The 26,968-nt window shown below is 37.7% G+C and overlaps 1 protein-coding gene, 1 long non-coding RNA gene, 1 other non-coding gene and 1 pseudogene across 6 annotated transcripts; 2 read left to right on the plus strand and 2 right to left on the minus strand.

Annotated features, from left to right (window-relative positions):
* The first annotated feature begins 311 nt into the window (after positions 1 to 311).
* On the plus strand, positions 312 to 20,825 carry LOC116014799. Of its 4 annotated transcripts, XM_031254746.1 has the most exons (18): positions 312 to 691; positions 1,178 to 1,236; positions 1,997 to 2,078; positions 2,282 to 2,349; positions 8,398 to 8,467; positions 8,982 to 9,063; positions 9,210 to 9,274; positions 9,875 to 10,909; positions 11,057 to 11,119; positions 11,206 to 11,252; positions 11,966 to 12,011; positions 12,716 to 12,795; positions 13,142 to 13,258; positions 13,877 to 13,958; positions 19,700 to 19,825; positions 19,986 to 20,066; positions 20,280 to 20,405; positions 20,490 to 20,825. In XM_031254746.1, exons 1-18 carry the CDS (start codon positions 392 to 394, stop codon positions 20,556 to 20,558), a joined length of 2,598 nt encoding a protein of 865 aa, XP_031110606.1. In that variant the 5' UTR covers positions 312 to 391; the 3' UTR covers positions 20,559 to 20,825. The 4 variants fall into 4 exon arrangements, 3 of the variants coding, with proteins under 3 accessions (XP_031110606.1, XP_031110607.1, XP_031110608.1); XM_031254747.1 differs by lacking the exon at positions 312 to 691 and having other exon boundaries at positions 1,201 to 1,236; positions 8,376 to 8,467; XM_031254748.1 differs by lacking the exon at positions 312 to 691 and having other exon boundaries at positions 1,201 to 1,236; positions 8,385 to 8,467.
* Positions 20,826 to 21,070: 245 nt separating this feature from the next.
* LOC116014892 lies at positions 21,071 to 22,027 on the minus strand (annotated as a pseudogene).
* Positions 22,028 to 23,134: 1,107 nt separating this feature from the next.
* On the plus strand, positions 23,135 to 24,180 carry LOC116015251. Its single transcript, XR_004097584.1, has 3 exons — positions 23,135 to 23,210; positions 23,326 to 23,536; positions 23,973 to 24,180. It is a non-coding gene; the product is annotated as an uncharacterized LOC116015251 (long non-coding RNA).
* Positions 24,181 to 25,542: 1,362 nt separating this feature from the next.
* On the minus strand, positions 25,543 to 25,614 carry TRNAP-AGG. Its single transcript has one exon. It is a non-coding gene; the product is annotated as a tRNA-Pro (tRNA).
* Positions 25,615 to 26,968: the final 1,354 nt, after the last annotated feature.

Raw genomic sequence — 26,968 nt, forward strand, 5'->3', positions numbered from 1 at the left:
GCACTTGCGTTTGTTGTATCTCAGTGAAAAAATGAGTAATAATTTTAAAAAATCAGACAAGAAACTTAAATTTCGAACGAATCTTTTATTCAAATTTTAAAAGTTACCAATTCTTATAATTTGTCCATGAAAATAACCCACTTAAGTCAAAAACTCTAGAAAAAAGGGGAAAGATGATGAATATGACCGTTAATGCATTGGCGCCAGGGCTTTCTGGAGCCTTCTCTTTTTGCACCACTTGCGTGCGCGTACACTTTACTGATCAATCACCTTCTAGTCTTATAAGTTCTAGCACCAACACAAGACGCCCATTATATTTTTCTCTAAACCCCCCTCACTTCTCCCCAAATTACACTAACTGCCACTCCATTCTTCTCTCCTCTCTCTATCCATGGCCGCTCTGCCAACCCACTCCCAATATCTCAACTTTCCCATCTCTTCTTCTCCAAGATTTCTCCATTTCAGAAACCCCAGCGCGCTCTCCTTTTCCAGGAAGCTCTTATTTCCCAAGAAAATCACTGGGGTTTGGAGGAATTCTAGCCTCCAAGTAAAAGCGTCTTCCAAAGCCAGTTCTGATGTCGAGTCTCTTTCTACTGTTGAAGAGGAGAAGGGGAGTGAGAGGCCTCCGTTCGATATCAATTTGGCCGTCATTCTCGCTGGTTTTGCATTTGAAGCCTACACGACCCCTCCTGTAAAGTCTCATCAATTTTGATTGTATTCCGTTTTTTTTTTTTTTTCCTTCTAATTTATTTTATTATAATCTTCTTACTTTCTAGTTCTTGGGAGAAATGACGGAAGAATTAATAAAAATGGTTTTAAAAAAGTGATTTTGAATTGTGGGTTCTTCCCTGATTTCGGGATTAATGAGTCATGTAAACTGTCTTGTCCTTATCTCCGTTACCCAAATTAGTGAATAAATCATGGTCGACATTGGGATACTGTTTAGCGAAGTATTGTAGTTCATATTTCGATTGCCCATGTTGTTGGACAACATTGGGTTTGAGTAAGAATATGGCATTCTTCATACATAAGTTGAGTTTTGTGGTTAGTCCATTAGTTTCTTATTATCTTTGGAGCAATCAGTTGACTTACTAGAGTGGAGGATGACCAAGGTTTTGTTTTGTTTTTTTTTTTTTTTTCTTAAAATAATTTCCTATTGTGTTATCATTCTGACCAGGAAAATGTTGGAAAGCGTGAAGTGGATGCTGCAAATTGTCAAACTGCATTTCTTTCAGAGTATGTGATTTTTTTTTTAATTTTTTTTTTTAAAGTTTGATAATGATCACATGTTACCTTGATGCTTGTGTGTATACTGTGGCCTTTGACAACATGTGACATTTTCTTGCTTTCTTGGAGATAAAAAGTGAAAGACCAAAAAACTGCAATGTTATCTGCTATATATTTAGAATTTTAAACTTCTTTCTTTCTTTCTTTTTTTTTTTATATATATATATTTTTTAAATTTTTATTTTTAAAAAAGTTTGATAATGATCACATGTTATCTTGATGCTTGTGTGTATACCCTGGCCTTTGACAACATGTGGCATTTTCTTGCTTTCTTGGAGATAAAAAGCATGAGATATAAAAAGTGGAAGACCAAAAAAATTGCAATGTTATCTGCTATATATTTAGAATTTTAAACATTAGGTTCTCCAACAATTGACTGATACCTAATTCTTTTAACTTCATGTTTCTGAAGCAATATGTTACATGTGTGCCTCTTTCTGGTCATCAACATGAATCCTGTATAATAAATGTCTTGATGCATTACGTTTAATAATTCCATTTTACCAGTCTTGTCTCCTACTTAGAAATTATAGCAAGTTCATCCAAAAAGAAAATGTAAATAATCAAAATTAAATAAAAACCTCCAATATAATGCTCTAGGGGTGACATGTGTTCTTACATAAGTTTTTCCTACTAAAACTGAAATGAAATATTACTTTTCTTTTCTTTCAAATGAATGTTGAATTTCAAAATACATTTGGCTTTTCAGGTCATTTGTACGTGAAATTTATGATGGCCAGTTGTTCGTAAAGCTGAAGAAAGGTGTCGATCTCCCTGCCATGGATCCATGGGTAATGCTCTTCTTTTAGAGAAGTTTATATCAGTACTTAGTTTGGCACTACTTGAATTCAGTCTGTTCTTGCTTTTTGTTGGATTACTTTTTCTTAGATTGACTACATTACAAATTTACAATTGACTTCAATTCAATGTACTTTCTGTAAAATGCTGAACTTTTTCTTACCATATCTATACTTCTGCTATTTTGACTTTTCAGGGGACAAGTGATCCATATGTGGTCATACAGTTGGATAGCCAGGTTGTCAAAAGCAAGGTCAAATGGGGGTAAGTTCCAACCCTTACTCAAAAGAGAATTTTAACTAAAGTGAATTCAGGCTTAACTAAATCTTATGATCTTATTGGTCATGGACCAGAGATGAGAAACTATTGCCCTGTTTATCATTATTTTATTGGTTCAAGGGATAGTTAAAGCTGGTCAAGTATACGCATTATAGTACTGCAAATTCAAGAATCTCTCTACATCCATTTTTGTTAGGAAACCTGTGTTTCATCTAGGAAGGTGAGAGAGGGGAAGGCAAAGAAAAGGAAACAATTGGTTGAGTTTTTTTTTTTTTTTTTTTTTTTTTTTTGGAACATAAGCGGGGGGCACTGCAACCCAAAACAAAAACAAAGGAAGAGACTAATCGTTCTGCACCCAAACTATTGCTCCCAAAAGGAGGTTTGACAAGAACAATCCTTTCCTCATCACCAATTGCTTCCCTCGTAGCGAACCAATCTGCAACTGTGTTTTGTTCACTGAACACATGGATGAGTCTCCTCTCTTCCCCTCCTCCAATCATTCTTCTGCAGTTGTCAAGAATTCTACACTTAGTGTCTCCTCTCCATGTACCACTACGAGCTGCACGAACCATGTCGGCATTATCGCATTGAATCTCGAATCTGTTAATGCCCTTACTACTTGCCCATATTAGCCCCATCTCAAGTGCCATAAGACATAAGTTCTGCTTCCCTTGGATTATGCGCATTGAACTTCTGGCTGCATCCAGCAATCCACTTCCCATCTCTGGTTCGAAGAACTGCTCCTCCCCCGCCCGCCTATCATCTTTCTCTAAAACTACCATCCACATTGAGAATCATCTCCTCTTCTGTCTTCGGCTGCCATTTGATTGTCCTTTCAACAATCCTGACTTGCGTTCCTCCAGGGGCAATCGCTTTTGCAAACACCCTTCTAATCTCCCCCTCTTGCTTGCCTATCCATTCCAGTTTCTGCTGCAGACACCACTCCCGGCCTCCAAACGCCTTCTCGTTTCTCCATTTCCACATCCACCAAAGGATTAAAGCAAAAGTAGTGCTCCATTCTCTATTTGTTCGGGTCATCACCTTATTGCGAAGATTAATCGATAGCCAATCTTCAAAACCCAGGTTGCTGATCTTAGATCTTTCCTCTCTCGGTATATAGCTCTTCCAGATCTCTTCAGCTGCTCTACATCGTCTGAATATGTGGTCTCTAACTTCATACGCCCCTTGGCAAATGGTGCATGAGTCATCTTCCGTAAACCTCCTTCTACATCTTTCAACATTCGTCATCAATCTATCATGTTTAAGGAGCCATAAGAAGGCACAGATTCTATTGGGAACCTTCTGTTTCCATACGAGCTTCCAGTCTTTATCCTCACTACGGTCATTCTCACCCACTGCTGCATTCATAAGCACGAGCCATCGGAAAGTTGGCTAACCTATTACTTCCTCCTCTGTCTCTGGATTCCTCCATCTTTTGCACGTTGTCCTTGCTCCTAACCATACCTTTCCAAAGGTTTGAACACCCTTGCTTCTCCCTCCAATCACTGATCTCTCCCTCCTCCGGATTGTACTTGCTAGTAATGACTTTTGCCCACAGCGTGTCCTTTTCCTTAAGGAGTCTCCATCCAAGCTTAGCCATGAAGGCCATGTTCGTCTCTCGCATGCGCCTAATACCAAATCCACCTTTGTCGGTACTCGTGTTCACCATCTCCCACTTCACTAGATGGATATTTTCTCCCTCTTGACCACCATTCCAAATGAAATGCATGGTAGACTGCATGGTATAGTATGGAATTGTGCTAAGGACGCTTTGAGCCAGAACTCGTCTCCCCGCTAGAGATAGCATTTTGGCTCTCCACCCCTTAAGGCAATCATCAATCTGCTCCATCACTTGTGCCAACTGGACTTTGGACACCCTTCTGTGGCATGCTAGCATACCTAAGGGATCGTTAAGTAACTTGGTAAAATGGAGGATTTTCCAAAAAAATGGAGAATTGGAGAGATGGAAAAAGAAAAATTGGAGAAGTTGTTTACTAAATTTGTTCTTCCAAATTTCATTCTCCACTCCATTCTTCCAATTCCTATAGAAATTTGGAGAGATAAAAATCAACTCTCTCCAAATGGAGAAATGGAAAAAAGACCGGTAAACAGTGCATTTTGACGAAGAATCTCGCTGCTGTGTTTCACCACGCCTGCTGCGCTTTCTTCTCCAGATTTTCTTCATGTTTCACGCTTCTCTTCTTTATTATTATTATAGTTATTATATTAAATTATTATTATTATTACTAAATTCTTATTATTATTACTATTATTATTATGATTATTTATTATTAATTTATTATTATTACTATTAAATTATTATTATTATTACTATTACTATTATTATTATTAAATTCTTATTATTATTATATTATTAAATTCTTATTATTATTACTATTATTATTATTGTTATGATGATTATATATTTCTTCTTCTTATTATTATTAAATTCTTATTATTATTACTATTATTATTATGATTATTAATTTCTTTTTTTTTTTGAAAATATTAATTTCTTATTATTATTACTATTATTATTAAATTATTATTATTATTATTACTAAATTCTTATTATTACTACTATTATTATTATGATTATTAATTTATTATTATTACTATTAAATTATTATTATTAAATTCTTGTTATTATTACTATTATTATTATTATCATTATATATTTATTATTATTATTATTATTAAATTCTTATTATTATTACTATTATTATTATCATTATTATTATCATTATTATTATTATTATTAAATTCTTATTATTATTATTATTATCATTATTAATTTCTTCTTATTATTATTAAATTCTTATATTACTATTATTATTATTATTATTATTATTAATTTCTTATTATTATTATTACTATTGTTTTAAAAATGTACAAATGCTATATAAGATATTGTATTTTAAAAAATCAAAAAATTAGAGAAAAAAAAATTGAAGGAATAGAAGAATGGAAAACTGGAAGAATGGAGAAGGAAAACTGGAGAAATGGAAAAATGGAAAACAGGAAATGGAAAAACAGAGAAATGAAGTAAACGACCCCTAAGTATTTCCCAAGATCTTGGGTTTGACTAATTCCAAGCTTGTCCGAGATCCTTATAGCTTCTTCCTCTCTTACATCTTTTGAAAAGTGAACCTGGGACTTTGCAAAAAGAACCATGTCGTCAGCAAAAAATAAATGAGTTAGCATAGGGCCATACCTTGATGGGCGAATTCCTTTTCATTTGCCCTTTGCTGCTGCTTCCTTGATCGCGTGGCTTAGGCGTTCTATGCAAAGAACAAATAAGAATGGGGAGATTGAATCCCCCTGCCTAATGCCTCTCTCAGGTGTGATCCTCTCCAGTTGTTCACCCTTCCAAAGGATAGAGAGCCTCGGTGTTTCAATGCAAGTTCGTGATGTTGCATACCCAGTTATTGTTGAATCCCACCTCTTCAAGAGTTTCCTTTATAAATCCCCAATCCAATCTGTCATATGCTTTCTCGAGGTCAATCTTAATCACCATTTGGGCTTTCGCCCCCGTTTTCCTTCTCATCGAGTGAAGGATCTCTTGGAACACAACAATGTTATCCGTAATTTGCCTTCCTGGAACAAAGCTACTTTGTTCGGGTCCTATGACTTCCTGCATCACCCTCTTGATCCTGTTTGCTATCACCTTTGTTATAACCTTGTATGCCACGTTGCATAAGCTGATAAGGTCTAAATTGCGCCATCTTCTCCGGATTTCTAGCCTTTGGGATCAGTGCAACAAGGGTATCATTCAAGCCAGATAGCATTCTGCCATTTTCCAGAAAATCCTTAGTTTGCTTAGTAAGTTGAGGCCCCACTATCTCTTCCATGCCTTTTGGAAAAACCCCGCGTGCATGCCGGCCGGACCGGGGGATTTGTGAGGATCCATTGCAAACAGAGCTATCTCGACCTCCTCTTCCGAGCATTCTTGATAAACTTCTGCCCAATCCTCCATATTGATGCTAGGGAAAGCATTCTGCAGACACTTTCCGTCGAGATCCTGGCTATCTTTCTTGAACAATTGGATATAGAATTCTCTGACAATTTCCTTGAGTTGCTCCTCCTCGTCAATCCTCTCTCCATTTTCCAAAACAAAACTCGCACAAGCATTCTGGGCTTTCCTCACTTTCGTAGCTGTGTGGTAAAAAGCTGTATTACGGTCCTCAGACGATATCCATTGCTCACGAGATCTTTGGAACCAATATAGCTCTTCTTCTTGGAGAATATTGTCCAACTCCTTACGTAAAATAGCTTCCAGTTTTATGAGTCCCCTACTTTTCCTGTTGACAAGGGCTTTCTTGATACCTTCCAATCTTGCTTCCACCCTCCTTTTCTTTTTGCTAGTTGACCCAATCTCTTCCCTGTTCCATCTTACTAGATTTTCATCCGTCTCGTCTCAAATTAGTGTTGAATTCCTGCTTGTTGTCCCAGCTAGCCGTAATGACATTTTCAAAATCCTCGTGTAGTTCCCAAGCTGCATTAAACATGAATCTCCTACTTCACTGCTCACCTCTCACCGGCTCCAACCTGACACACACAGGCAGATGATCAGAGTATGATGAAGAGACATGAAAAACTTGCGTACCTTGCAGAGTGTCCAACCAATCTGGGGAGCACACCGCTCTGTCCAACCGAGCTCCTTTGAACGATTCCACGCTGTTTCCTCTTGTCCAAGTGAATGTTGGGCCCGAGAAGCCAATATCCACCATTCGTTAAACCTGCTACATCTGCTTGCTACAAAAGTTTCTTGGTTACTGACTTCATCAATACTTGTGATCGAGTTGAAGTCACCAATGGCCATCCAAGGCCCTCTAATTCTTCTTTGATCTTGGCCGAGGTCATCCCACAGCTTATTTCTGTGCTGGGGTGAAGGACTACCATAAATGCATGCCAAAATTGAATCTCCACCATCCAGATATCCTTCCACATGACCCAAATTCCTCCATTAAATCCCACCGCTTCCACTCGAATCCATTGGTCAAAATCCAACTTCCTACACACTTTGTCAGCTTGTGTGCCTGAAATTTTTGGTTCCAACAAACACAAAAGCATGGGATGGTATTTATTAATCAGGGACCTAGCAGCTCTAAGAAATGCCTTGAGGCTACCACACCTGGGCAAGCTCACAACTCCATGGCGTCCTCCGGGGATGAACCGGCAGAGCCATGCGGCAAAATGGGATGGGGATCTTCCTCCATGGCGACATCTTGGCCGTCCGGCGGGTCCCCGTGGTGTTCCCCGTCAACAAATTCCTGTAATCCCAACAAAGGTGCTTCATTACCCATTCTCGTCACTGTGGCACTTGAGACTTCTCCATTTTTGTTACTCCCCCTGACAACTACATGTTCCTCCCCTGACAACTACATGTTCCTCCTGAGCTGCTGCCTGCCTACTGCGAGGTCTTGTCTCCCTTAATGTGCGCTCTGTGATGTCTGGATCTCTTACTTCCCTTCCCACCCTACTTCTAATTTCTGGGCTATTGAGAATTTGTTTTTCATTGACTTGGACTGCAGCTCTCTTGCCTTTATCAAGCCTTGGGTCTGGGTCTACAGAATTTTTTATTGGTGGAGATTTTTACATTACTCCTTTTGTTATAGAATTTAAAATGCTGAGCTGAGTCTACAGGTGCCATTCATATTCCTTCTCAAAAAGCATTAAAACAAGAGTGGTAGTTCAATTTTCTATTTAGATTCTCATTGTCTTCTAAATACATTTTTTTACATAAGACTTGGTCCTTGCCAGCCATTGCTGTTATGGGAGATTTAGTTCAAACTGTAGTATTAGTTATTTATCACTTATATTTGCCATCTTAAAGAAGCTGAGGAGAATGTACCACTTTGTACTAGCTTTTTGAAATGTCTGCTGATATATGGTTCTATCATCTAATGTGGAAGTATAGGATTTACCTCTTCATCATCCACTGATGTGCTTATGCTACTAACATGTACTTCTATCTTTAAACACCATTCAACAATCTTAGAATTGCTAAGTTTTGCAAGAAAATGGGAGCAGGACCAAAGAACCAACTTGGAATGAGGAGTTTGCTCTAAATATCAAACAGCCGCCAGTCAAGGATCTTCAGGTTTACCTCAGGTTCCATTTGTATCCGTTAAATTTTCATACTAACTTATTAAGAATTTGTTAAATCATTTTAAATTGAGTAAATGTTGTATACATCATTTAAAAATTATTTTATTCAAACAATTTGTATTCATGAGCTACTTTATGCATCATATTTGTCACTGTGACACATTCGTTTATGTGTCAATGTCCATGAAAATTATTTCCTGTCATATGAATTTTGAGCAGTCTATTATGGCATTCCCCTATTTTGAGAGTTACATAACACTTTTATTTTTCCTGTACACTTTTGATCAATAATAGTATTGCCAACAGAAAGGAATAAAAGAATATCAGCTATGGTTAACTGCCCAGTACATCTATGCTTCAGGGGATATCATCATCTTAACTTTAGTTGTCTGTGTATATTTACTAGTATAATTTTAAATGGAATATTCAAACATCATTCATCAATTTTCTGTCTTTGACTGCACTTTGCCTTGTTGTTTATTTGGTCATATGCAACTAAATGTCAGGTTGCAGCTTGGGATGCTAACCTCGTGACTCCACATAAGCGTATGGGAAATGCAGCAGTTAATTTGGAAAGCCTTTGTGATGGTATGACCTCAACTAAATGCTACACAAACATAAAATCTTGTCCGGCATCAATTAGGCAAATACATATACTCTCCTTAAAAAAATTTACTTGGATAAGTGAGATTAAATATTCTTCCATTGCAAATTACAAGCTTATGTTTTTGTAGGGAATATGCATGAACTGCTAGTTGAATTGCAGGGAATGGGAGGTGGTGGAAAGTTACAAATAGAGGTATGTTAAAAGGCTTCCACATGAAAAATACTATAGTTGCATCCTATTCCTTTCTCCAATTGGCTTTTGTATCTATTCTATTTGTATTTTTATAACATATTGTTACGAAAGTAAAGAGAAGATTTTTGAATATGTTGTCTATTAAAAAAGAGAATACACAACCCTATAAATACATGCAAGAAGATTTTAATAAGGAAACAAGTTTCCATATGACTACCTACTCAAATTCCTCTACCATAACACATATTAATATCTTTCTTGCACTCGATTTTGCTTTCCTTATCTTATTCTTGAAAGGCAACCTTACAAAGAGTTATACTGGATTCATAACATATTAAGTTTCTAGACTTTTCTAACAGACACAATAAAATTGATAGGAATTGCTTACTAAGGAATTGCTTATAGATGCACAAAGCAATTAAGTCAAATCAGTACTCTTACTGTTTTAGCCTATGTGACTTTGCAATCTAGATCTCAGGGGTAAAACCTTCTTGATAGAAGAACCATTGAGTCTACAATTTTACTGTTGATTATTTATCATGCTTTGTCTACAAGTCTCCTTTGCATGTGTACTCTAATTTATCATATGAAATGATTCAGATCAAGTACAAGAGTTTTGATAAAATTGAAGAAGAAAAGAAGTGGTGGCGCATTCCGATAATAACAGAACTTCTTGAGAAAAATGGTTTTGAATCTGCATTGAAGACAATTCTTGGTTCGGAGACGGTGCAAGCACGACAGTTTGTTCAATTTGCTTTTGCACAGCTAAAATTAATTAATGATGCAAACATTCAGAAGGATCAGACTTCAAATGAAACTGAAGGAATAAAACCTGATCATTATGATGATGAATCGGGTCTTCCTTCATCATTAGATAGCTCTTCAAATGATTCTGGCCAGTTGGGCATGCCTCCAGAACCAAAATGCTCTTCAAATGACTCAAACGATGAACATAATCAAAACAATATTCACATCAAAGACGAACTTAATTCTTTAGGAACTCAAGTTGTTGAGGCCACTCAGTCTGATAAGCAGTTTTGGAAGAACATTGCTAATACAGTCAATCTTAATGTTGTTCAGAGACTTGGTCTCCCTGCTTTTGAGAAAATAAGGTGGGATGGATTTGAATTGTTAAATAAGATTGGCTTGCAATCTCAACAAGTGGCCGAGGCAGGTTATATTGAATCTGGACTCGCTACTCCCGAAAAGAAGGAAACTCTTAACGGTGATGCGTCACCTGTACCACCAGTAATTAACACAATTCAGTCATCGCTGCCAGATATTAAGAAAGTGACAGAAGATTTATTACGGCAGACTGATTCCATTTTGGGTGCTCTTATGGTTCTAAATGCAACAGTTTCCAAGTTAAACAAAGGAATAGGACTTATAGGAAGTGATGATACCAAAAATGATTCATCAACTGAAATGAAAAATGATGTACATGGATATCCAATGCATAAAGATGCATTGATATTAGATGAAAAGAAAGCTGAGGAAATGAGGGAACTTTTTACTACAGCCGAGACTGCCATGGAGGCTTGGGCAATGCTAGCTACATCTTTGGGGCACTCAACTTTTATTAAATCTGAATTTGATAAGATATGCTTCTTAGATAACTCATCCACCGACACACAGGCAAGTTCATATGTAATTACTCAGTGTGCACATACCTGATACCCCAGATTAATGAAGTGAAAGTGCAACTGCATGTTTTTCTCTTAATATCAAAATTTTATTAGTGGAAAGATGGACCTGTTATCACATACTGTATAAGAGCTGCAGGTGGCCCTTTGGCGGGATTTGTTGCGGAAAAGATTAGTTGTTGCTTTCAGAGGAACAGAACAAGTAGGTTCTTGCGTCATGCACACTAAAACTTGATTAACATATCTCAAGTTTATTCATTTAGAGTACTTTCTTGTTACTTTGTCCAGGATAGATGGAAAGATCTACGGACAGATTTAATGTTGGTTCCAGCAGGGTAAATACTTTCCTTCCATATATAAGATGATTCTTGGCTCAGTCTGCTCAGATTAGCCCCCTTTTTGTTTGGGTTTATAATTATCTGCTGTTCTGGACTGACAAATGCGATCCAGTTGGAAATCTGGAAAAAGATTTTTCTTGAAACTTGTATATAATTATGCCTCAGAATTTCACGGCAAATTATTGATGTTTAAAAAAAATTCATTGCTCCGCGCGCGTGTTAGAATAATGAACATTCTGGGGTAAGATAATGTATTTTATGAGTTAGAATAATGTATTTTATGAGTTAGAATAATGTACTTTATGTGTTATGTGTTAGAATAATGTAATTTATGAGTTAGAATAATGTACTTTATGTGTTTTTGGACCGTCTGTGTGGACCACGGTCCACGCAATAATGATTGGTATTTCACTTCCTTAAAAGCAATAAATGGAAAATAACCTTCCCTCTCAGATTATCCTAGTTAGAACTATTTGGTAATACCTTCATGAGTCAACATATGTCAGATATAACTTAATAGTTGATATGGTTATCATTTTGGATTGACTGTTCTTCTGTTATCTACTAATGACAGTTTCTAGCCAGGAATCTCTTGTTACAGATAATAAATTACATCTTCCCTTCTTTTTGCAGTTTTTAGGCATATATTTCAGATGGCTAAGTGGCCATATTGTCTGCTTTATACTTTTGACTGTATTGCATTTCTGTAGGCTAAACCCTGAAAGGATAGGAGGTGATTTCAAGCAGGAAGTTCAGGTATACATAATTTCTTTGAGTTTCAGTATAAATTAAAGGCCATGGACCTTGAAAAGCCAAATGTCTGGGTTTATTTTGTGAATAAACCTTTGCAAAAGGTCTTGGGTTTGTTCATCGTCTTCCCAATGCAGTAGATGAATAGTGAAAAATTTAGGGTTACAATTAGAGGGAAATTGGGAATGGGTAAAGTAAATGCCTTTTTTGTCCTCAACACTTTTGCATGAATTAGGCATGTGAGTTTTTCCATATGAACTTAACAAATGACTAGCAATCAAATTGCATTAAAAGTTGTTTTTTAATTACGGTATAGAGCAAGGCTAGTTTGGTCTTGAAAACCTTGCTTTGTTTATATTGGCTACTATTCCTTTATTCTTTGTATTCAACCTTGAATCTCTTCTTTATTACCCTTCAATCCCTTTATTTTTCATCTTCAACCTTGAATCTCTCGTTTTAGCTTGTCGCTCACAGCTCTCACCATCTTCTGTGATGTTGAAATTGGTCTTGGTGGTTCCTTGGTGTTGTTGGTGACTGATTATGTAGTGGGTCACATACTGTTTAGTTACCCAGCCAAGGCAGTTGAATTGGAAGAAATGGACTATTCCAATATAACTTAGGAACCAAGAGGGCAACCTTCTTTTGTCTTATTAAACTTCTAATGTTATTAGATATTACTATTTCAATGATTATGTATGTAATTCTTTCAGGTCCACAGTGGCTTTTTAAGTGCATATGATTCTGTCAGGACAAACCTTATCTCACTTATCAAGAAAGCAATTGGATATATGTAAGTTTCCAGTCACATGGTGTAGAATATCACCTATACAATCACACTACAATTTTCAGATTGCCTTAAATGTTAAATCTTAATGTAGCTGAGAAAAAGTCATTTATTTATTCTTTTCTGCAATGCATTAAATGGTATCTATTTTAGATTGTTAGTAATCTTTAACCATGCAGTTTCTCAGCAATTCAATGGCTGCTCCATTTTTTTGTCAACAATATTGCATACGCCATTTTAGTGTCCATCTTGTGTGAAGCTACGGCATTCAGTAAATGTGCCTTAATTTAATCTAATGTATAATGTGAATAATGGCTTTTAACTTAACCTTGTTTAACTAAATTCAATGCAGAGATGATGATGATGCTGAACCGACATCCAAGTGGCATGTTTATGTAACTGGTCATAGTTTAGGCGGCGCTTTGGCTACCCTCCTTGCTCTTGAATTATCATCAAGTCAATTAGCAAAGTAATCTCTTCTATCAGCCAAGTATATATATATATATATATATTCTGTTGTCTTCATGGTTTTTGCTATTTGATTGCCTGCATGTCAATTTCTGTTCAACATCTTTTGATGGGCAGACAACTATGCTTCTTAAATATGATAACATGTGTATGTGTGTGAATAAAAAAACTACGTTCTTTGGATACTTGAAGTAGCTTTACTTCTGGAAATGCACGCTTTAAGTGTTCAGATTTGTTGAAGATGTTGAAGAAGAAAAGTTTTATTTACTACACTTCATGAAACAGACAAAAACACTTCTGGAAATGCACGCTTTTTAAGTGTTCAGATTTGTTGAAGAAGAAAAAGTTGTATTATTACTACACTTCATGAAACAAACAAAAACACTGACTACACTTCATGAAACCCTTTTAATTGTTCAGATTTAATAGATGCCGACTATGGATTGTGAACTAGTCAAGTAAGAGGGGTGAAGGCTAACAAGGGTGAAATTTGGGGTCAAGAATCTTACTCATTGAATGGTTAAGATTAGTGCATATTACATCAAACTAGATATTGAATGTCAAGTTGATGTTTTCTATTTATCCTTTTCCCTTTTTTTGTGTGCATGCACATGTGTAGGCGTGGAGCTATCTCTGTGACCATGTACAATTTCGGATCTCCTAGAGTTGGGAACAAAAAATTTGCTGATGTGTATAATGAGGTAAAGTTACATTTTGACGTTCTTTATCTACTTGACGTTCTTCCAATTGATGCTGAAATTGCCACAAGTCTTCTTCGGGTTCCCAGCTAGCCTCCGACTCTGGCAATCCTTTCCACTTAATGAGGTAGTGCATTTGAGGTGGAACTCCTCTCTTGCAAACTACCTTAGACGCGAGCACCTCTTCTATATCTCGATCAAAAGACTTCGTCACCACGCGGTGCTCTTTTAGATAACCCTTGACTTGGATCCTCCATTTCTTTGTGATATGGCTTGAGCATGCTTACATGGAAGACCGGATGTATCTTAAGGGAGCTAGGTAGGTCAAGGCGATAAGAAACCTTGCCTACCTTAGTGATGATCGGAAACGGTCCCTCATACTTTCGAACTAGTCCCTTGTGTAATCCGCGAAATGCCTTGAACTGTTGTGGCAGAAATTTAATGAGGACTAGATCACCCACGGTGTACTCTTGTGGTCTCCGCTTTACGTCTGCCCATTTCTTCATTCGCTTACGAGCCTTTTCTAGGCATGAACGAGCTAGATTTGCCTGTTCCTCCCATGCTTTGGCTATCCGGACCGCTCCTGGACTTTCCGTGTCGTGTAGTGAGGTAATCAAAAGTATGTGGAGTTAATGGTTGTTGTCCCATAATGATCTCGAATGGGCTCCTTCCTGTTGCCTCACTCCGTTGCAAATTGTAATAGAATTGGGCAATGTCAAGTAATTTAGCCCAATCTCGCTGATTGGCCCCCACAAAATGTCGCAAATAGCAGTATAGCACTCCAACAACCCATTCACCCTTTCGGTTTGCCCATCAGTTTGAGGGTGAAAGCTAATTGAGAAAGTTGAGTGTTGTGCCTAGTATCTTGAACAGTGTCTGCCACATCTTTCCTGTAAAACGGGGGTCCCTATCGCTGATTATATTTCTTTCTTGGCAACCCCCAATACTTCACCACATTCTTGAAGAATGCATGGGGGCTTCCTCTGCGGTGCATTCCTTGGTGCATGGAACGAACGTCCCGTACTTTGAGAATCGATCAACTATCACCATACTGGACCCATATCCTTCAGATTTCGACAAAGTTGTGATAAAATCCATGGATATGGAATTCCACAGTCGCTCCGGAATGGGTAAAGGCTCTAAGAGTCCAGCGGATCGCTTATTTTCTACTTTATCTTGTTAACATACGAGGCAAGTCTTTACGTATAACTCCACAGTGCCGCGCATCCTTTGCCAAAAATAGGCTGCTTCCACGAGTGCCAAAGTACGTTTCTGGCTTGGGTGTCCTGCCCACCTCGTATCATGGCATTCTTGGATGAGGTCCCTTCGTAAATTTCTCGTAAATTTCCCCACTTTGGAACAAAGAGGCGTCGCCCCTTGGTGTAGACTAGGTCGTCTTCTATCCAAAACCGTTGGGTCTTGCCGCTTTGTGCTAACTTCACCAACTCTTTAGCCAAGGGGTAGTGTTGAAGTCCTTTTATTCTCTCGATTACGTCCCCTTTGGCATGACTTATTGCTGCAAATTCTACCTTCTGCCTTAAAGCATCGGCCACCACGTTGGCCTTGCCTGGTTTGTACTCTAAGGAGTAATCAAACTCCGCAAGGAAATCTTGCCACCGTGCTTGTTTGGAGGACAACTTCTTTTAAGTTTGAAAATAACTTGTGGCCGCGTTGTCCGTTTTAATGGTGGAGTGTGCTCCGAGCAAATAGTGACGCCATACTCTAAGGCAATGTACTATTGTTGTCATTTCCTTCTCCTGCACTGTATAGCGTCGCTCGGCCTCGTTTAACTTGCGGCTCTCAAATGCTATTGGGTGCATATCTTGCATTAGAACTCCACCAATAGCAAAATCTGACGCATCGGTGTGGACCTCAAATGGTTTGTTGAAGTCGGGTAAGGCAAGGACGGGTTCTTGACAATCCTCGGACCAGTCCCAAGTCTTCCCCTTCTTGAGCAAGTCCGTCAATGGTGCTGCCCTCTTTGAGTACACTTTGATGAACCGTCGATAATAGTTTACTAACCCAAGGAAGGATCGGAGTTTGGTTACCTTCGTGGGTACTTCCCAATCTAGGATTGCTTGGATCTTGGCTTGATCCATCTTAAGCCTCCCGTGTCCAATGATGTGTCCCAAAAAGTGTACTTCCTCCGTCGCAAACGAGCACTTTTCTCGCTTTACGTATAGTTTATTTTCTCGAAGTACTTGGAAAACAGTCCGTAGGTGCTCAGCATGTTCCTCGATAGAGTTACTATAGACAACTATGTCGTCCAAGTACACCACCACAAATTGATCCAAGTACGGCTGGAAAATCTTATTCATTAGCATACAGAACGTCGTTGGTGCATTGGTTAGTCCAACGGCATCACCATCCATAACGCTGTCTTGGGTCCGTCTCCTTCAGCTATTCGAACTTGGTAGTAGCCTTTTTGCAAGTCCATCTTCGTGTAGATCTTGGCCCCTCCTAGTTGATCACAAAGATCGGCAATTAAAGGAATGGGATAGCGATTCTTGATTGTTACCTTGTTAAGTACTCGATAGTCGACGCACATCCTCAACGATCCATCATGTTTCTTTTGAAACGATACTTGTGCGCCGAATGGGGCTTTCGATGGTCGTAGCATGCCGTTTTCCAACAACTCATTAAGTCGCCTCAGTTCCTCGAGTTCGTTGGGCGACATGCGATAGGGTGCCATGGCGGGTGGCTTTGCTCCGGGCTCTAGCTCAATTGTGTGGTCTACCACTCTACCTCCCGTCTTGGTGGTAACTCCTTTGGCAGCCTCTCGGGCATGACATCCTTATTCTCATCAAGAACCACTTGAATTGATGGGGGCACGATCAAAGCCTCCTTGCCTTCATCATCCATGTTAAGTACTGCTAGAAATGTCGGCTCGCCCTTCGTTACTTGCATGGCCGACAATTGAGGTGCCTCATTCACTCTCTTCTCAGGTGCCTCTACGGTCGGAATCATACATGAGGATCCCTTCTCTAAAATGCACATGGTTCTGAACGAAGGCATGGGGATGGCAGCAACTTGTCGTTGGAAATCCATCCCAAGTACGACTTTAAAATCATCCATCGGGGCCACGGAAAAATTTACTAGGCCCCTTCCAAGTACCTAGGCCCAACTCGACGCCTCGAGGTATGTCATGAAGCGATTGAGCTCTTGCGTTTACTGTCTTGAGCCAACCCTCTCCCTTTGTCCAATGTAGACCGAGTCTTCGTGCCTCCTCCTCGGTCATAAAGTTGTGTGTGGCACCAGTATCAACGAGGGCCTTAGTGGGCTTACCATTTATCAATGCTTTGACGTACATCAGCCCCTTACTCTTCGTCGTCGACATTGTTTTGGCATTTAAGGCATTGAGGAGTTGGAGTGACCCCATCTTGCTCGCTTCTTCTTTTTCTTGCATCTTAGCCTCAGTTGTTCCACTATGGCTGAAAGGGAACCGAGCTTTGGATAATTCCTCATGGGATGCGGCCCCTTACATACGTAACACGCCATCTTAGACACGAAAGCATTCTTCTTTTCCTCATACTCCTTATGTGCGACGTTTTTGTCCCAGCTCCTAGTTGGTGCCCTTTGCTGGGTGTCCCTTGGTCGCTCTCCCCCACCTTTAGCTAGATACTTGTCCCTCCTTTTCGACAGATCGAAATTGCTTGGAGAACGAAAGTCAATTAGGGACTCGGCGACGATAATCGCTTCGTCCACTGTTTGAGCATTTCGTCGGTGAAGTAGAACAAGAGATCATCTTCGGAAAGGTTAGGGATTTGAAGCATAAGAGTAGTGAACTCTTGTACGTAATCTCGAATGGGTTCCCGCTGCTTCAACTCCCTTAATTTCCTTCAAGCATAAACCACGTTTTCGGGCTAGAAGTGTCGCTTGAGCTCCTTTTTGAAATCCTCCCACGTGTCTATGCGGCGTGTTCCACGTTCGATATCAGAATGTTTCCTTCTCCACCAAAGCATGGCAGTATCGGTTAGGTACGGGATAACGGCTTTGATCTTCTTCGCATCGTCATTGAGGCTAAGATTTTTGAAATATTGCTCCATTTCCCGAAGGAAATTCTCGACTTCCTTCGCGTCCCTTACGCCTTTAAAACATGTCGGTCGTGGAACTTCTACTCTTGGGCTTGACGTCGAAGTGCTTGCTTCTCCGCTCGTAGCAGCCTTCTTGCACAACGCAAGATCCTCACGCATTGTCTCAATGCTATCTTGTAAAGATTCGAGCATGGTCATTACTTTCTCCTCGAACTGTTCGAAACGATCTTCCAACGTTTGATGCTTGTCCTTTACCTTGTCGAATTCTTCAATAACATGCTCTTCGAGCGTCTTGAAGTTAAACTCGACCCTCTCGAGTTTCTCCTTGACTTTCTCGAATTTCTCACCAAAGTTCCCCACAAGATGTTCCAAAGCAGCAACCTCCCTTGCTTTGCTTTGATCGCGCTTCTTGCTGAACCCCTACGGAACGGTTACCACCCCCGTTCCTCGGTCATGTTCGAAACACGAACATCCTCCACGTTAGCCATCGCAACAGACTAGCAACCCAACTCGAACTCGGCTTTGATACCAACTGTCACGGACTCGTTTTCCCCTAACGACGTCTCGTGCGGCCTCGGCTATATTTCCTCTCTAATAGCCAAGTCAACCTCATTCCTCCCTCGGAAAGGATGCAAGTAAACGGTGAGATGGCTACGAAAGAAAGTTAAGCAAGAACTTCGCAAAAGATGCTAAAGAGAACATGTGCGCTTTATAGGGAACTTGAATGCCTCGAATCTTTTGATGGTTACAAATGAGGACCCCTTGAGGGGTATTTATACCCATTCCACCTCCTCAATGGACGGTGGAGATCGATTTGATCCTACGGCTATGATTGCTTCTCTAGAATCCTCTAAAATTATCTATACACATAGGAGGACTCTATAGAGTTCTAGAATATTCTAAGCATTCCTACAACCTATGGGATGCTATGTACAAGCGCCGAAAAATTCTAGAATGATGTAGCAAGCCTCGGAATCTTGCAGAAAAATGGTCAGGGCGCTACAATATGCCATCTTTTGTGTTACATGAAAAAACACCTTATCACTGTCTCTTCCCACAAAAGTTTGTGTTTCCTATTCCTCCAAAAACATTTGGCTGTACATGATTTGTGAGAGATGTTCGACCTTATGTTATGAAGTTCTTTTTTTTGAAGATACCTTATGTTATGAAGTTAGACCTAAAATCACTGAAGTGTATTTTTTTGGGATACTCACGTGTCAAAAAGGGGTATAGGTGTTACAGTCCAACTATGGGATGATATCTGGTGTCTATAAGTCTATTGATGTAACTTTTCATGAGGATGTTCTTTTCTCATCTCATTCACCTTCTCATAATCAGGACCCCTCTATATATATTACAGTATGAATTCATACACTCATGAATTTTAATTTTGCTTGTTTAACTTTTCGATGTTTAATTCCAAGAACCTTATAGTCAAGGAAATTAAACTTGTATAAAGTTTTTCATCCTTTTTAACAGAAAATATAAAGGAGTGGAGGACTGAAATTTATATTGCCACATAAGATACTCATGGAACTAAAACTGAGAATGCTACTATGGTCAGAGGACCAAATTTGGACATTCTTGGCTGATTACAATTGTTGATATTTAAAATTTAATGTGCTTGATGAAAGAGGATCAGATTTCAGTTGCTTCTCAGTGCATTTAAGCTTTTCTTAATATCTCAAATACAAGGCTCCTTTTTTGCAGAAAGTCAAAGATAGCTGGAGGGTTGTAAATCACAGAGATATAATTCCAACAGTTCCGCGTTTAATGGGCTACTGCCATGTAGCTCAACCTGTTTATCTGGCGGCAGGAAATCTGAAACTCGCAATGGTAATAAGCCGGTTCACCATATTGAAAGATTTCGTCATAAGTTTATAATAAACGTATAAATAAAATCTTTGATGAAACCTTTCACAAAATATTTGAGCATATACACACCATCAAAAAGTGATAAGTTCTTATGGATGGTCTTGATCATTCGTTATTTCAGGCAAATATAGAACAACTGGAAGATGGTTACCAAGGAGATATTATCGGGGAAGCCACGCCCGATGTTATTGTCAGTGAATTTGTATGTTCCCAACTTTTATTCTTGTCCTCAACTTTTAATATATGATTCTGCAGTTGTACTTGCACTCCGTTTATTGCCAATCTCATCGAGGACTCTCGTGTCCTAAGATAATGTTCTCAAGTACACATTAGTTCTCCAGATACAAACATTTTAGTGTTGGTTTGATACCTATGCATTATGACCTGTGTTATTTATGGGAAACATTTTATGCAGATGAAAGGCGAGAAGGAACTTATTGAGAAAATATTGAACACCGAGATCAATATTTTCCGAGCTATCAGAGATGGCAGTGCACTTATGCAGCATATGGAGGATTTCTATTATATTACACTGTTGGAGGTACCAATTTTTTCTCAACTATGTTGTTCATCTCCCAAAAGCAACATATCTGAATCTGAGCTTATTTGATGTTTTTTTTCCCAGAATGTGAGATCAAATTACCAAACTGTCACAAGGTCACAACCAAGTGAAGATAAGGTATCAATTGGCTAGAAAAGGACACACTTGTACAATCACATCATGGTAACTAATGTACATAGCCATCACAAAACAGAAATATAGATTTGGCCTGTTATGTTTTACTCTTAAGTGCACTGGTGGAGAAGAAACACTTATTTTGATGGGGAAGTGTATATTTTGTTAGGGTTCTTAGTTTAGCTTCGCAAATTGTATCATGGACCAACGTCCACCATGCAAATTGAAAACTCTGTTTTAGATTATATACATACATTCTGATCAATAACCTAAAAATTTTGTATTTATAGACTTGTATGATAACAAATAAATCTAAAAATATATTAAAAAACTTAACAAACTAAATTCTATCTTATTAAAAATCTTTAACTGTAATTTCTAAAAAACTTTGTTGACAATAACGTAACCTTCAATTAGTTAGAATAATGTTCAATAAAAGAAACAGGTTGCGTTGTAGTCTTGTAGATATACAGTGAAAAGTACAACAAATATTACATATAGAGAGGAAAAACTAAATTGAAGAAATGAAGCTAGTTCAAAGCACCGCAGACCTTCCTAATGATCCCACTTTGACCTGTGAGCGGTTGAATTTCAGACATTTTAATCATTGCTGACGCGAAATCTGCTTGGAATGCTTGAGGACTCTTGGCGTACTCTAAAACAATACTGTTAGTTGCTCCACCACTGAATAGAACTTGATCCGATTGAAGAAGACCTTTCTTTTGCAATAGGTTCTTATAGTAGTTGTTATCAAAGCAATTCGGTGTTACCAAATCAAGGGGTGCCAAATTTCCATTTCTAGCGTCTTTTGGACAATTCCGTCTTCTAGTGTTAGCAAAACTGGCATCAATGTCAGTACGGTTGTCATATATTCTATCGCGAAATAGGAAGCATTGAGCTTGACCGAGAGTGTGTGCACCAGACAAGGCAACCATGTCTCTTGTATTAAGGCCTTTGCTTGCAAAGCTGGATATAAGTCTATCCAAATTGTCGAGAGGGCTAGGGAGATCTATGGTATGACTAGCCATGGTGGAATCTCTTCTTCCCAGCTTCACTGTCTAAGACGGACCTCCCACAGCAACAGTCGCATCACGTGCAGCCACAGACAATACATCAGCACAAGAAACAATACCGGGACAAGCTTTCTCTAGCTCACCTTTTGCAGCCTCTATCACATCATAACCCCTTACAGAGCCAAGGTTGGGCAACGCTGTCTTTTCGCTCTTAATGCTTGGTGACTCGTCCAATAAGATGGAAGCGTCGCAACCCTCGACAAAGCAGTCGTGGAAATGGAGACGAAGCAAGGAAGTAGCCATGCGACGCTCAGTGGACACGGCTTGCCTTACGGCAGTGCGAATGATGTTGAGAGCGTTAGGGCATGTGTTATCGTAAAATGTAGGGGACAACTGGGCTTGGCATTGCGAGAAAGAGAGCAACAGAAGCAAACATGATAAAGCTGCAATGCATGGTGTGGTATGAGAAGCCATATATAGAGAAATGACGCAAGATTTTGGTTAGTTGCAGAAGGAAAAATGAAGGAATTGTAGCTAGCTCTGAATGGGAAAGTGGGAAGATTATTAATATTGAGTAATTTGACTATGCAAAGTACATATAAGAATTATTTATAGGATACAAATAATCCTACTCAAATAAGGAATTAGGAATACATAATCCTAGTCAGATAAGGAATGATAAAAGAATATTCACAATAGTAAAAAGAGAGGGAGAAGGTGTAACGAAATAATAATAATACATTATTTGCGCTAAAAGTAATTAACCATCTCAAACGTTGTTAGTACGACATCATATCGTTTCCAACTTCAAGCAAAGAAAGAAGGCGCTCGGAACTCCCGCGGTTTTCAGTTAAGTTGTTAGATTATAAATTTATAATAACCAGTGAGGGCCCCACTCGGCATAACGGCAACTCTCTCTTTTTTCTTTTTCTTTTTTTTTTGATAAAATAAAGGCAACTCTTAATCCTTTAAAAGGGCCTTTGCATCCGTCGGAGAAAAAATATGGAGATGGATTGATTCCCTAAAATACCCTTACTCTTTAACCCAGTTAACAAAATGACCATTATTTTTCTTATATACATATTTTAAGGATCTAACTAATCTTTTTGCATTGATTTCAGAAGCATTGCGCCATTGCCGTGGATTCCTGGCCCGCCTTCATTATAGGAGGATGAGGAAAACAGCAATTGCTACTATACACGTACAGTGTGTGTGTGCATGGAGGATGAAAATTGCAAAAAGAGACGATCGAATTGCGCAAACTTAAAATGATGAGATATTGTTTTCTGGTATGCTTTTTCTTCGTTCTGATCTGATGAAAATCGCAAAAACATTTGTGATGATCTGTATGTATTAATCCTTTTTGTTTTTAAAGCAAGGCCAGATCAGATCAGAGCTGATCTATCTGTGCCCCATTATCTTTTCCTATAGGTTCATCAATCTTTATGTAAATCCATATTTTAGCATCTATTCTGATAGAATCATTTGTATTGACAACAACAATTTAGACTTATAAATATGTTCCTTGGAATTAATGGCAGAATTTTATTTGAAGGCCGTGTTTTTCTTGTATATGCTTCAGGCTGCAAAAGAAGCTGCCCTGGAAAAGCAAGTTGAAGACCTCACTTTACAATTGGAGTTCGAGAAGCGCATGAGGGTAAATATGCATTGCTTTGAAATGTGAAAATGCATTTTTTTAATATTCAGGCTGTGTTTGAAAACTCGAAAAAATGATGATAATTGCAATATAATATTCAATTCCTTTCTTATAGGCTGACTTGGAGGAAGCCAAAATAAAAGAAAATGTGAAACTACGGTCTTTTTTTGGAACAAATGGAACTTGAGTTTCAAGAAACTAAAGAATTGCTGATGAAAGAATTACCTGGGAAATTTAAGGAGATCGCTGATGCAGTGGAAGCCATAACTGAAGAAAATGCGAAACTAAAGTCTGCTTTGTTGGAAGAAATGCGAGTTAGGGAACATGTAAGAATGATAGCAAAATTTTGATTTTTAAACTTTTATGTTAAAACAAATAAAAGAGCAAAAATCGATAGAATAAAGAATGAATTAATATCTATATCAAAATTATACTTTTAGTTCAAACAAATTAAACAACAAAAAAAATATATTTTAAATTAACACAACATATATAAAGAATTAATATCTTGCTTTCAAAAATATCATAGTTATTTATGTTCTAATTGCTCCATAATTTTGTGAGTTTGAAAGAAATTAAGTTTAAGGGAAAAGAAGTTGTAACTTAATAGCTACAATTCTACAAATGAATAAAAGATTAAGATACGTTAACAACAATCAAAGATATATAAAAATATCAAATGTACCTGATATAAAACACAAAGTATAACTCATAATACTTAACTCTTTTTTTTTTTTATATAAATATTTTTCAACGTGACAGAGTAATCAGGCAAGTAGGATTCGACCGGAATCACCGGCACTGACCCGAAGGCAGACAAACGGCCACCGGTTACACAAGGACGACAAACGGTCACCCGTTACACAAGGACGACACATTGAAGAGGAGTGGACAGCACATTGAAGATGAGTTACTCCTTGTCATTATTAGCAGCACTTAGTACAACATTATGCATCCGTTACTTAATCACAAAGAGTCGTTGGCACTTGAGGATATAAAGGAGGAGTCTTGTTGGAGAGGGGGGACACTTTGTTTATTAGACACTATACTATTGTATTGACTACTCTTTGTACTTCAATAATACTCAAACTATGTTCCGGTAACAATACTTATCGTCATTGGTGCTGCTCTTGTTGAGAGTTGAGGCCAAATCTTAGGCAAGCTCTACACATAACAACAATATCAGCTTATCAGTGGAGATGGTTGGATCAAGATCTAGCGATTTCCACAATTCTCATCACGAGAATCGTGGCAACACCGGTGGTGGTCACGATGATTGTCATCACCAGCGACGCAACAACAATCACGGTGGAGGGCAGCAAGTGTCCAAAGCACGGGAACCATCTATGAACCCCCAGGCGGCGACCCGGGTCATTTAGCAGGCAACGACAACCCTAGCCTAGTTGGGGGCGGAGATTCAAGGTCAACTGCTCCAGGCATTCGCGCAGAAGGAGGAAATAGAGGAAAAGAGGACCTAGCGTCTGTGCCGTAGTGCAACTCGTCGGCCGGCTGTGAATATATGTATACAAATTTTTTTAATTTTTAAATTAATGAACATATAGCGTCGATTTCCATTAGAACTGACGCTAAATGCTCACTTAAAAAAAAAACATACGTCAGTTATTGAAATAATCGACGTAAAAAGTAATATATATTATTTTTTATTTAATTTATTGACATATAACGCCGACGTTATATTATTTCTGTAGTAGTGAAGAGGACTTGTTAAAAAAAATTAAAATAGAATGTAAGTAAGACAATTAACAACCTTATTCCGTCATCTATTAAAAAAAATATATTTATAAAATCATTCACACTAATGTCAAATCTTATACTAAATCATCAAAAGAAAATAGCAAAAATAATACATTAGAGTACAAAAGCATATATACCTAAACTCAAGATGATGTCGAACTTATGAATTTAGGGTGTCTTTGGAAAGCAGGAAAATGACTTCTGGAAAATGAAGAAGTCATTTTCCTGAAAACAGTTTCATTTCTGGTGTTTGGTTACATTCTTGAAAACTGTGTGTTTGGTTCATTTTTTGTAAAATGAATTAAATTGTATAATTTTACTTTTTAATTATTATTTTTAAATATAAAATAATGATAATAATAATAATAATAATATAAAAAATAATAATATTTCTTTTAAAAAGTAACATATGTGGCCATTTTGGCCAAAAAAATTGTTGAAGCCAAGTCCGAAAAATGACCACATTTTCCTTTGTCAACGGAAATTGTAAATGATTTCCAAAAATCATTTTTTAGGCTACCAAACACAGCCTTAATCTTATATTTTATTGAATTTATAGTTTTTAGAAGTTTATTTGGGGGCATTCCAAGAATTGAACTCGGGACCTCTCGCACCCTAAGCGAGAATCATACCACTAGACCAAATGCCCATTATTATGTTAGCTTTTTATAGACCTATAGTAGTTAATTAATGAATTGTAATAGTGATTTTATGAATCTAAAGTACTCCGTAATTATTAATGAACTTTCAACAGCGACTTTATGTACATACAGTGTAGTGACTTTATGAACATGTAATAGTGATTTTATGAACATATAATAGTAATTTTATGAATTTATAGTAATTATTTAATAAATCTACAGTATAATAGTGACTTTATGAACATGTAGATTCATTAAAAATAAATCAATACAAGTATCGTTTAAAATATTACTACCTCCATCCCATTTTGGTTGTTTGGTTCATTTAACGAGTCTTGACTCGAGTTATTTTTAATCCAATTTTTCGTAATATTAAGTTTAGCATTAATATATAAAATTTATATATTTAAAAATTACATTAAAAGTACTATTAAACACAAAAAAATTAAATTTAAAAATAATAAAAAATTACTAAAGAAAATAATCAATGAAGAAAGAGTTGGTTTGACCAATGAATAGTAAATAGGACATGTAAAATGGGACAGAGGGAGTACTTTTTAATGGTACATGTTTTATACATTAATTTTATACATAATCCTAATCTATTATATAACTATTGGGCGGATATATTTGGTGTGTCTACGACTCTACGGTTGGGGACCATAACCCCTTCATGGGGTGTGGGAGGAGGGAGGATTGACAATTAATTATTGATAGTTGATTATATTTTAATATTTATAATTTGATTCATCATCAATCCTTATTATCAGTGGTTATACCGTGGACCATGGATCATGGCTAATACTGCAGTTGTGTTGAAAGGGAAGTGCAGTTGCGCAGAACAAAGGTCGTGTCATCTGTCTGGAACTGATACTGATACTGTAGTTGTGTTGAACGGATACTGCAGTTGTGTTGAAAGGATACTGCAGTCGTGTTGAACGGATGAACGGTCTCTGTTCCGCGCAACTACAGTTTCCTTTCAACACAACTGCAGTATCTTTTCAACACAACTGCATCATTCATTCAACACAACTGCAATATCAACCATGATCATGGTCCACAATATAATTTGCGCCTTATCATATCTAAACAACAATTTTTTTAATAAAGATTATACGACATAAACTTTATTTTAAGTAATAATAACCTTAGCTTTCCAACACCATCTATAAATACGTGTGACTGATAACTCTGTACACTTTTGCGTACAATGATGAATGACCCCAACTCAAACTCAAACGTCAATGTTTTTTTAAGGCTCTAACCCTCACTTGTCACTGGAAGCTAGTCTTAAGTGAGGTTTCTCATTTACTAGATCAATGTTGGGGGCAAAAAGAGTTTTTTTTTTTTTTTTTTTTTTTA

The sequence above is a fragment of the Ipomoea triloba genome, chromosome 4, assembly GCF_003576645.1.
Source record: "Ipomoea triloba cultivar NCNSP0323 chromosome 4, ASM357664v1".
NCBI classification, from domain to species: Eukaryota; Viridiplantae; Streptophyta; class Magnoliopsida; order Solanales; family Convolvulaceae; genus Ipomoea; species Ipomoea triloba.